The sequence below is a fragment of the Pipra filicauda genome, unplaced genomic scaffold, assembly GCF_003945595.2.
Source record: "Pipra filicauda isolate LSUMZ 115617 unplaced genomic scaffold, ASM394559v2 scaffold292_size926685_pilon, whole genome shotgun sequence".
In the NCBI taxonomy this organism is placed as follows: domain Eukaryota; kingdom Metazoa; phylum Chordata; class Aves; order Passeriformes; family Pipridae; genus Pipra; species Pipra filicauda.
Window position 1 is genome coordinate 167,679 of NW_024104412.1, and position 12,697 is coordinate 180,375.

Consider the following 12,697-nt stretch of genomic DNA (forward strand, 5'->3'; position numbering starts at 1 on the left):
TATCCCTCCAAAAACACTAACACTGTGCTTTGCAAAATGCATCAACCCCCCCCCCCCAGCAAAATCCCAGGAGACACTCCCCCCATTCCACTGACTGTTAATATTTGAGCTTAGATTTTTGGTTTTATCTCACCTGTCCTGACTAAGGCCTCATCTCCAAGTGAGCAAAACAAAGAGTAGCAGTTTGTAACGTGGCTACTGGAAGAAAATCACATCCCTTCGTTTCAATGGGTTTGGCTTTTATTCTCATTAGAACAAAATAAACAAACCAGGGCACTTTTAAAAGGCTCAGGAGTGGAGCTGCAAGCACAAGAAAATGAATATTTGGGACAGAGTTGTCATTTTAATGCAATTCTGTATAGCAATGAGGGTAAAGGCTATCTGACCTTAATCAATGTGATTATATCTATACATATAGTCTTTCTCTGATTCCCTTTAAAAACAATTCCTATTGAATTACAGCTTTCAGCATTATTTATCAACAGATTATTGTTTGTGGAAGAATGCTACCTTCCTGCTCTGACTATTCCAAGGCTGACTCATATCCTGGTAATTCATTAATACATAACATGATTCTAGTCCAGTGAAGTCATTTCTGCACTATACACATCATAAATCCTACAGCATCAACTGAAAATTGTATCTCAAATTCTCTTTCTAAACACTAATGGAACGTTTTGCTTGGCTTCCCACACACATCAGCAAGGAGAGGGGGCCAGGCAGAGCTGTAAAAAGCAATTTGATAGCAGTATACTTTTATAGAGTTTAAGAGTGTAAGAGCTACCATACTGAATGAGACCTGAGGTCAAACTAATCTACTGTCTTACTTCCAACAGTAGCCTGTGTCAGGAGCTTCATGGGAAAATGGAAGTGGAATAATCTGTCCCATCTGCCCTCCCCACATTAGGTCTCATCCCATTAGAAACTGATTTAAAGCCTAGATTGTGAGGTTTAATATTCCTTCCAAAGAACATTCCCCTTTAACTTATGAAAACACTGTGCTGCAGAGGGGAGAGCTGGAGGTGGGGGGGATGTATTTGTTTTCATGTTTCAGCAGACTTAATTGCTACAACCAACACGGCAGATACTATCACTTGGCAAACAAAACTTGTACTGGCTAGAGCTGTTTTTACTTCATGCCTGGGGCATTTATTGTTTCTGGGTATGATCCTGCAACCCTTTTTTTCTCACAGAGGCAGAAAACGCACCACTATTGACAGTCTCACTGACACCAAGTGTAACAGAGAGGATTTTGAAAAGTATTCCTTTCATTGACAGTGTAACATGTTGCTTCCCAGCAGAGTATTTTTTTAATCTGATGCGAGGAGCAATATGGTGCTTGTCAGAAGCACGATATTTTTGCAAGGCTCAGTGGCACAGAATGCCTTAGAGAAAATCTGCACGGGGAGAGAACATCATCAGTGACAGGGAAATCATCCTGAATTTTCTTTCTGTGAGCCAGTCTGGTTTCCACAAGCAGCTCCCAGTATCTCCTCCAGCACGCCACTGATTCTCACTGGTTTTTGAGCTACATTAGCAACTGAACCAGCACTGCTGTTCATATACCAAGAGTCCACACAATTAAACACCCTGGGCCAGACTCAGCTGGACTGGGTGAAAATCAGCCTCTGTCAAGTCAATGTATTTTATAAGCCAGAGCACAGCCATCTGGTCACAGAATCACAGAATATTCTGAGTTGGAAGGGACCCACAAGGATCATCCAGTCCAACCCTCAGCCCTGCACAGGACCATCCCCAGAGTCACCCCCTGTGCCCCAGAGGATCAGCCAAACCCTCCTGGAGCTCTGGCAGCCTTGGGGCTGTGCCCACTGCCCTGGGGAGCCTGGGCAGTGCCCAAACACCCTCTGGGGGAAGAACCTTTCCCTGAGATCCAACCTGAGCCTGCCCTGACACAGCTCCAGCCATTCCCTGGGTGCTGTGGATGAGTGGATGAGTGCATCAAGGCAAAATCACTCTCCTTCATGTGTATCACACAAAGGAGTGTTGACAGGGGAATGGCTTGAGTCTCCTCATCCCTCTCTCCCATTAATCACCCCCACAGTGGCACCAACTCACCCCATTCAAGTGGTGCAAGGCAATAAGGACCAGCAGGTTCCTTTACTGTGGTAGCACTGCAGCTCTGCTGAGTACAACAGCCTTCTCCTTGATATAAATGAGAGCAAAATGAGTTCTGCATGTTTTTTCTGACTGCTGAAGACCTCAAACTTACAGCAAATGCACATGAAGACTCGGGCAAAAGTCCATGAAGGGACTTTAAAGTCTGCTTGCTCCTCACCCCAGACAGCAAACGTGCTCTCTGGGATCCACTTGCCTCACAAGGACACAGGCAGCAGCAGCCTCATGGCCTTATAATGCTCTCCACCCTCTACAGTTCAGTCCTGACCATGAAGGTGACAACCTCAGCGAGAGATTTGTGTGGCTTCAGCTAAAAATGTATTTTAAATATTAAGACAAAAACCCACACCAGGCAGTAAAATTTCTGCTGGTGCCCATCTCATCTGGCTGTGAAACTGTATGTTACTGCCCCTCCAGAAGGGAGAGGAAGGCTAAATAATGTTATTTTTATTAAACATTGCATTCTTTTCCATATGTTTAATGGAAGGAGAAAAGGGAAGAGAGGGGGTAGACCAACAATGAAACTTTCCAAAACTCTTCCCTGGAAAGTTGGCCAAACTGCACTGAATTTGAGGGGCCCATTGTCTTTTAAAATGACTCATGTGAAAGCTAAGTTCTAGCACTGACCTGGATTAGCTGGAGTCTGGAATCAGCTCCTTCCCATTTAATGTTCCTCACAGCCTCTGGGATGGCACCAGGGTACACTCAGCTACAACTCAGGGCAAGAAGAGCTGGGGCAACAGAAGTGAGGTCAAAAGATAGCTTGGCTTGGCTGGCAGAATGATGACATAAAAGTCCTCTGTCCTGCCATTCCTAGCAAGTTCCTCAGGATTTTAAAGCTGAATACTCCTGTCCTTCGTTTCCACAGTGCAGATGCTCCAGCCCTGACCTCTGTGCATGTGTTTTGTTAAGTCATCTTGGATGGGTGGCTGTGTCCCACACAAATCAAGGCAAGGGGTGTATCCTCATCCTGAGACCTCCATCAGGTTCTGTGACTGGGACCAGGCCAGTTGCTGGGTTACATGATCAAATGTGAGTGGCAGGTCACTGTCATGTAGCCCAAGGTGCAAACCTCTTTGCCATTTTTACTTTTTAATTTGGTTACTCTGTGTCAAAGATGTCTAGTGATTCAGTGCTGCCAGTGTGGATGCACTGATTTATTTGGGATTAGACTGGTCCTATACATCCATATTTACCATCAATGGTTCCATACAGAAGAGTATAGTGAGATCTTTGTAGCTAATCTTTATATGGGCTTCTGGAGGCCAAAAATAATTCCCACAAACACTTTCTATCTGTCCCTCCCTGTATGATTAATCCCTCATTTCATACCCATTTTCAAAATGGAGATACCATGCTGGGAGATTCAAATCTTACCCCTGGAAGGCTAATAGGGCATATTTCACACAAATAAGTGAAAAGGTGGATGTTATGGCACTGTTTCAAGACCAGGCCTGCAGGATCCTTGGATCATAGAGAGTTACTGTGTTTTTCAAGGTGCTGTGTTTCTTTCTCTCATTCTGGAATGAAATAAGGCTTCTCTTGACAATTATGCATTGGGAGCCCTATGTAAAGCATCCCTCTACCAACAGATCAATCATAGAGTCAGCTAGGTCTGATCACCTCAAATTCCCTGGAACTAAGGGCTATTTGGCAGTAAAGAATGGCCAGTCTCTCATTTAACAGTGTTATTTTAGGACTGAATGGATTACAGTTCTGTGGTGCAGCAGGTTAACACAGAAGGCCTGAGGCTGGGTTTGAATAATATTCCAGATCATAAGTAAAAACCAGGTGTGGATGGCTAGAGATAATAAGTATATCCTGTAACCTATCACTTGTAATTAGAGAGAAAAACACCTCAAATCAGCTGTACCTGGACTTCTACTGGATACCTTTGTAGTATTAAATAGCAAACTGTGCCCACAGAAAATCACTGGAGGGAAAATTCAATATCCACGAAGCAAGGGGGCAAATGCTCTTTGGGATTTCCTGCTCTACAAACATGCATCACTGAATTTCCCTTGGGCAGGCACCAGCACTACCCAGAGCAGACTGTGAGACCCTGTGTTCCAGTGCCTACCTACAGAAGAGTCAATGCATTTGTTTAAAATCTGGTAGGAAGGGAACAAAGAATAACCAACAGTCAAACAGGCAATACCTCAAAGCATATAAAAAACGTCTCCTGTGGCCTTAGAGAAGCCCCAAAAATGCCATGCAGGTATTCCACATGCCCCAGAGGACAGTCATGTCCTTTTATTACAGTGTCTGTATCAATTCAAACAGTTGGTGAAAAGGCTCCTTCGTGTCTGAACATCATGTCTGGGAGCTCTTGCAATCACCAAGCCCCACTTCAGCCTTCTGTGGAAGCTGTAAGTGGACTAGAATGATTCAAAAAATGCCTTGAACTGCCCCCTGCAAAAGTTTAAACTCCTCAGTGTAGAAGGATTTGTCTCTGTTTTGGACAGAGGTGGCGAGAGGCAGAGGGTGAGTGTGGGCTGAGCAGACTCAAGCATTACATGTTGATCACTGGATGTTCCCACTAAAAGCACACTTTTTTTTCTCCTCAAGGTAATACATCTTTCCATCTCTACCACTCCCTGGAGAAATTTATGACAAATGTGTGTGCTGTCTGTCACTGTCTTACTTTGCAAAAAGCAATTCCTAGAGCAGGAAGAGAAAATTATTTATGATAGAATTTCACACATTTTTCTGGGTGCTTAATGAAGCTTGAACTTGAGTGGAGCAGAGAGGCTGCTTATTGTTGATCTTTTTTCGAGATCACTGCACAACAAACAGGAACTGAATAAGCAATTAAGTTAACTGGCTTTAAAACTCATATTGGCTGAGGATTAAGGTAATTATGTCTGAGCTTACACACATTCATTGCAGCTTCATTTCACTGCAGCGAGTCTCGCCTGTTTGCTTGTTGCTGATGTCATTCTAAAAGTGATCTGAGTTGTTGTCCTTCTATTAATTACCAAAAAGGTTACAAACACAAGTTCTCCTTGCTATAAATGTAGATATGTTATTTTTATTACATGTTCAAAGGAGAGGCAGACCAGTTTTGCTAAGTTTATATAAACAGATCCAACTATTTCTTCCTGCGTCCAAGAATTTACAATACCTTAGACTTAAGGGATCAATTAAAATAAAGCTGCATTGTCATATGGTGATTTCACTGTCAAAGGAGGAAAAAAAACACCTATTTTTAAGTCTAGGTTAAAAAAGAGACTCTGGGAAAGCAGCATCAGTCTCCACAATATTACTGGCAGGGCAACGTGGATTCTTCACCTTCTGGGTTAGAAATAAGTTTCCTTTTAAATGGCTGGAATGCAGGGGAGGGGAAAGGAAGGGAACCCCCCACATTCTCTTGTCTAACAAGGAGCCACAGCGTGAGAACCACTCCCTAGCGGGAGTAATCTGTGATTGACAGTGGTTTTCTTTGCAGCCAGGGCTAAAAATGGTTTGGCTGTAAACAGACAAATGCAGGACATTTTAAGGCCCTTTGCAAAAGCAAGGGCTTCTTACACAAACACTCTACGTTCAGGGTGGCACCAAGTAAGCAGAGTTCCTGAAAAATCAGTGGATTTTCATATAGGGATATGAGCAACGACAGAAAAGAAAAAAAAAAACACCTTGTAATGGGCAAATTCACAGAAGGCAGATTCACAAAACCTGGAGGTTTCTTCCCCGGGCAGCCCAGGCATTCACACGTGTGATCTTAGGCAAGCTGCTATATTTGGCTTCACCCTTCCTGCCTAAAAACCGAGAGAGAAATACTTTCCTCTTCACAGAGAGGATGAATGTGTGTAAGGCATTTGGTATGATGGGGTGGGGGCTCTGCAAACAACCAGAACAAAGTCTGAGACTGATACAATTTCCCTGTAACCTCCAAGTCAGCTCTGAGGTCTACAATGAAAGGACATCAAGGAAATTAGGTGAGGTGGGACAACTTCAGAATTTCACTGGGTGTATGGAGGAGCTTTTTTACTGAAACATGCAAAATTGCCTTGTGCTGAAGTTAATGATGATACAAATAAAGTCATACAGCAACAGCTTGCTTGTATTTTCCAACATATTGTTTGAAAAATGTTGCTAACGTGAACTATATCTCTGTGGCTTTGCTCTTCACTGATTACTTCCTGTGAATAATGTTCAAAGCCTTATCCAGGGGTTCTGCAGGTTGTAAAAGGGCAAGCTTACCAGCTGTTTCCATGGGCATTTTGCCTGAGGTTAGTAGAATCTGTTCCTTGCTGTTAATATTGAGCACATTTGGAGATGAACGTTCTATACACAAGAGGGACCATCTGAACTAAAGAGGACTCAGTCCCCAACAATGCACACTTCTACAGTCCTAAGTGACTATTTTGTAAACATGTTGATTAGTAACGGAAAGAAATCTTTATTAAAAAAAAAAAAAGAAAAAGAAAACCAGAGGAGAAAGGCAATGTAGACAGAAAGACCATAAATCATAGAAACTCTATTATGAATCAAAACAACAGATGTAACATGAACAACAGCATCTTTTATAAACACAAATTAGACTTTGCTATTTCAAGCACTGGAAAGGCTAATATGCCTAAAATAAATTTCCCTGAATCTCTCATTAATGTTCTATGGTCAGTGTTGACTGGCTGTTAAAAAAACCCGTGCATGATTTATATCCCAAAAGAGTCACTAACCCCAAAACACAGTTTTCCGTCAGACCTGTCATTAATAACCACAACCACTTCCCCTAACTATACTCTTTTTGCAGCAGAAGCAGCAAAGTACAGGTGATTCACACATCAGTGATTTCTTGCTCTATATTCACTTCCCTTCTCTCTTTATTAGCACTGACTGCATGAGTCACCAATTATCACCTTAAGCACCACGCAGGAACTGAATTATCACAGTGCTCCCTCCACAAAGCAGGCATCACACCACGGCTGCTCTAATCAGTCTCTGGGGCCCAAATACCTCAGACTTCAAACAGGAAACAACTTTGTCCTCCCCTGTGAAGAACCAGCCTTTCTGGGACTGGAAGAACTTGCCCAGCCCCAAAATTCTCTGGGCTTGCACTAATCTGTTACAGCAACAGATAAGCTGCAGTTTACCAATGAGTCAGAGTATCATGTAGAGGCCAGACAGAGTGTCTGCCCTTCCTCATGGACAACGGGAACAGTAGGATGGCCAGACCATGTAGATACTTCCATGTCTGATCACAGCAGGGAGAGAAGAAGACCAGCCACTGCTTTAGTCCTTGCAGGGTATTTGTTGTTCCAAGAGACTCACTCATTCCGTAGCCCAGGCACAGGAGGAAACAAAACTCACTGGAACAACATTTACAGAGCTGCTTCCAGATTTCCATTGTCATGATAGAAACCTGCTTGTTTACAGGGAGCTTTCAAAGCCTATTACTACTAACTTTTCCCTTTGAGTTTTTCACTGGTGCACTAATTGCAATTAGTTCGGTGGTGAAACCTCCAACTGACACCACAGTGAGAGCACGTCATGACACGTGAAATTCGTGGACCAGAAGGGATTCCTGACTATCTCTAAATACATCAAGAAGTTTCTTTTTAACATTTTGTTCCCCTTTTTAGCAGGTAAAACAAAACCTGACAACTTACCCTTGTCTGACATGATCCTACCATGTTATTTCTGCCCAACCTGTGCTACTCTGAGCTCTTCCCATCCTGTCCAGCTTGAAATCAACCTTTCCCTGACTCCTTTGTGCCTAATCCCACAGCCAGGGTGGAGAAGCATTCCCAGATGGTGGATGGAAGTACCAATGAAAAGCAATGGAAAAATTTTTGAATGGCATATGTATCTTCAGACCTTGTTTTCTCTTTTGTGGATGAGTAAAGAAACTCTAAAATACTAACGCTGTTTTGGACTTCTGCATGTTCAAAACCCCCTGCAAATAATCATGGATTAATAAAATTTTAATTGAATATATCCTGCTTCCTCTTCTCTCTCTGTTGATGCTCATCTTCATAGCCTTTTCCAGGGTTTTTTTTAAAGAGCTCAAATGCTTCAAGCATCATTACTCCAAAGGTACATGGTTAGTACCTGGAAATAGTTGTGCACTTAATTAGTCATAGAATAAAAATAACATCATATTACTTAGATAACAAATCATGACACGCACAGCAGAGGATATAAGCCACACTTCATTTGAATTCCCACAAAACACCACCATTATCCCCCCACAAACAGTTTCTGCTCTAATTTGTGAGCTCACAAATTAGACTCTTTTTTTTTCAGTTTAAACCTTGCAAATGCTCTATTCCAGTCTGTTACTCTAAACAACCCTGGTCTAAGTAAGATAAGCCTCTGTCCCATTAAGATCATAGCAAATTAGAGGATTTGAACATAAGGCTCTTTGCCTGAGGCTATTCCATGATGCCACTTGGATTTTTACACTTCAACAGGACACTGGCATTTCTGCTACTAAAAACATTGAAACAAGACATTTCCAGCAATCTTCTAACCCCACCTCAGAAAATGGAAATCTCGTAGGTCTTTCCTAACCCTACTTCCTGTGACAGCATCATTAAAACCTATAGTACAAATGAATTAATTACAAAAAAAAAAGAAATCCACTGGAAACAACATCCTCATTATACAAAGAGCAAAGTAAATGAAGCATTACCTTGGCAGGTCCTTTCGTCTGTGAGCAGTTTGTAGCCTTTCTGGCAGCTGCACTCGAAGCTGCCAACTGTGTTTCTGCAGAAATGGTCACAGCCCCCGTTGTTCACCAAGCACTCATCGATATCTGCCAAGAACAAACAGCAAAAATTCAGCTCTCGACAGCAATCCAGGGCAGGAGTACAGGAATTTACTCAGATCCCCAAAGAGGCTGTCCCTGTTAGGAAGCAGGCTGGTCAGATGTGTCCCTTCCCAAACCCGTCTCACAAGGCTCACAGGAGAGCCACGAGCTGAGTTGTTCAGGAGACACAGGTATGTCCCCCCGAGCTGAAACTCAACAAAGTTGAGGTATTTTGATGTTAAGGAGCATTCAGAGAAGCTCCTCTGCAGATGGAGTGGGTCTGCCTGACAGAAGACCTCAACCTGTGTAAGATGTGAGTCCTTTACTTTGTACAGGAACTACTGAAACCCAGAACACAGGGAAAAAACTGAAATAGTAACAAACACAAAATAAGCCATATTTGAATTCTGAAAAAATGCCTACATAAACAAATGTAAGGATTTTTTCAGAATTAGCATTATGTGCTAGTTTGTCCATTATTCAGTGACACCCATTTTCGTGTGTCTAACTTTTCTCACGGTATAACAGAAGAGCAACTAACATGTCAAATGTTGCTTCTGAAGGCAGAGCACCTACTGCCTTTATTTGAAAGCCACACATATATATATAAATATACATATATTTATATGTATGAAGGACAGGATCAATGGCTCTGACTTTAAATAATGATTATGAAGTGCACTGATGACCTTGAAAAGACCTTTGTTCTTAATTTCATAAGGGTAATTCTACTTCTTGCACCTTTTAACTTCTCCCAAAGGTGCTGAAGAACTGGAATGACCAGTCCCTTTTCCAACCCATAAAAGGTTGTGCAGTAAGTATATGAGAGGCCACAAAACCTCATTTGAAATACAGAGCATCTTTCCAACCATAAAGCCATGGATCCGTGTTTGTTTGAAAAAGAAAAAAGGTACTCTTATTTTTTTTTTTTTCAAGAGAAGAACAGTGCCAAGAAATAGCTCTTTTTATGAATGCATACAGTGAAGAAGTAACAAGACATCAAGCCTTGGCTGCCCACTTCTGGAAGTGAAAACAAGATGTGGAGAGTGATGTTTCCTCTCGAAAAGCCTCTTGCTGTAAGAGCTTTGAAATTTTCAGGTAACAGCTGGTCGTCTAAAAAGCCAATCTTGCAAAGTGCAAATCTAGATGCCAAAAGATCCAATATGTGGAGGTGGAAATTTATCAAAACCAGCATGATGATGGTGAATGAAGGGCGTGTTTTAAAAATTATTTGAATTCAGGGCGACTCTTAGTGGAAGTCATTAGATAATTATTGGAAACACGTGATTACCAACACGGGAGAGTGGCATGGCTCTTATCACATCTCTGCATGTAAAATATAAACAGCAGCAAGAGGAGTGGGGTGGTAAGCCTGAAAATTCTAACAGCAAATCCAGAGAGGCAAATTCAGCCCACATTTCTGAAGAGCCCTTTGCTGCACACACATTGACACAAATATGCTCAGCACTCAGATAAGCAAGAACAATTGTATGTTGTTATAAAGGTTTTCTTAAAAGTCACATTTGTGGCAAAGAGGAAATTTGCTCTGAGACCCTCTGAACTGATACTGCTGCTTATTACTTTTGTGTCTGCTTGTGCAGAGGAGAGGGTTTGGCATTGAATCCTGTTAAAAGAATGAGTGTAAATTGTAGGCAGCAGCCGTGGGGATATCACATCCTGAGAGCTTTGCACAAGCCTGCCCAAATCTTTATGTCTCAGGCAACAAAGTTCTCAAAGTGATCAGACATCAGGAGTCATGTTTGTTGTCTGTGGTCCTCCAGCTTTGGGGATTTGGCCAGCCAAGAACAGACAGCCCTGGGCTCCCAACCTGATACATCTGCAAAGAACAGGCTGAGGGTGTCTCTACATAATTCTGTGAGACTGGAGGCAGAAACCCACTTGTTTTCAGCTGTGATCACCTGCACAGCTCAAGATCAGCAGTGAAAAAGCACTGAAAACAGGACTTTTTGGCCCAATTCCTGCACGTTGGCATTTCCACTTGTAGGAGTGATTTGATAGGAGCTCCAGCTTGTGCAACTTGGGACTGTGTTGAGGGTCTTATGATGGATTACCACAAAAGGTCCCATCCTTTTGCACAGCACAGGTGTAACCTAACCACAGTTTAGCTTGCCCTGACAAAACTGTTGGACAAATGGAATTGTGAATTAAAATTACTAATATGTTATGCATCATATGCACACAGAGCAGTCATCCATCATGAAGAAGATATCTTTTACCCTGTGATAAGAACAACATGACCTTTGGGCTACTCTGCTGCCTGAGCCTGCTTGAAGCAGAAATTACTTGCAGCCTGTCAAACATCATTCTGGAGTAACGATTGATGTTTTAAATGATGGCCCCTGCATTTCACATGTTAAATTCCAAATTCCAGTCTCACTGACTTTCTTTTCAGGGTCTCTGAAGACCAGAAGGGGCAAAAATGAAACCCTGCTGGCATGAGAGGGTAGATTTTAGGCTGCTGACAATTGTAATTCCACTGACAATGCAGCATATCAGTTCTACACCAGCAAGTCTTCGGAGTAATTCAGAACCAGGACCTGGGTAAAACCTGTGAGAGTCCACAGGAAAAGAAGTATTTATACATTTCTTCTAACTGGAAAACATGACGTGACCTTTTGAAACCAGGACCATCAAAACAGAATAGAGGTCAAAACTGTTAGCTGCAAAAACATTCTAAATAACATAAACAGTGCCAACGTCTCTGCTTTCACTGTATTTCTTTCCACGACCATAGCGAGACTGACAAGGCATGTAAAAATTATTTCACTCTGTGGAGAGCAGTGCATGGCTGCATTTCACTTGGAAGAGAGCAGTATCATGTCTAACTGGTTCACAGGAATTGCACCACGTCTATATCCCCACTATTTTTCTTTCCACAGCTATAAATAATTCGGGTTATGAGCCATGTGAAAATAAATGATTCCACTGCGTGAGAAGGTGAGGCCCCATTTATCTTTAAACTCACTGGTACCCAACTTTGTCAAGTGCCTCTTTGAACTTCACGGAGAGCAAAGCATGTCTGTCTGTCCTGTAGGGAGAAAAAACACAGTGGAAACCCACTGTGGTATCTCTACCAACTCTGACATTATTTAGTCAACTATCGCCATACTGTTATTGGGACTGGAGAGGAGTCATAAACCTGGAGTCTCCCAACACAGCTCTCAAATGGCTCCCTTTCAACTGATGATCCAGGTTGCAGAAGAATGGCTCCAACTTCCCACAGTGCTCTTCTGCTCCTCTTTATCCTCAGGAATGCAAAAGAACATAAAGAACTGTATTTCTCCATGGGGGCTGTGCACAAAATGTCCTGATGTCTGTGATCAGACACTGTGTGGGTCATGTCAGACCAGGACGTTTGATGGGCTTTCATCTGGCAACGAAATCCCACAGGATTTCTCCTGTGAATACTGTTAAATGATATCTTGCTCACAACAAGCTCTTGATCTGCGCAAACACCAAGTGATGCAGCCAGCACAAAGGTCCATATTCTTCTGGACAGCTGATTTCAGCAGAACAGAGGGGGCAATCATTTCAGAAGGATGAAGGAGGGCTGAACAAAATACTTACAAAGCAACTGATGATCCTGAAGTTTTCTGAGGATCTCAAAATACGAGGGAGGCAGCGGAATCAGCTTTAAATAGAACTTTTCAGCTTTAAATAAAGGCACAGGAACTCAGATGCTCTGTGATAAGCTGCACGGTCACGATTTGACTCAGGTTAACAGGCAGACCATTATTTTTCTTTTCATGACCTCGTGAAGATTAATGGGAATGGCTGCTCCTTTTC

General features: G+C 42.4%; 1 protein-coding gene across 3 annotated transcripts in view; it reads right to left on the reverse strand.

Moving 5' to 3' along the window:
* SCUBE1 (signal peptide, CUB domain and EGF like domain containing 1) overlaps positions 1-12,697 on the reverse strand; it is a 175,454-nt gene that overhangs the window by 37,168 nt on the left and 125,589 nt on the right. For all 3 annotated transcript variants that reach the window (XM_027730171.2, XM_039382978.1, XM_027730169.2), the window contains one exon: positions 8,774-8,896. In XM_027730171.2, coding sequence (XP_027585972.1) covers positions 8,774-8,896 — 123 coding nt within the window. The remainder of the gene's footprint in view (positions 1-8,773; positions 8,897-12,697) is intronic.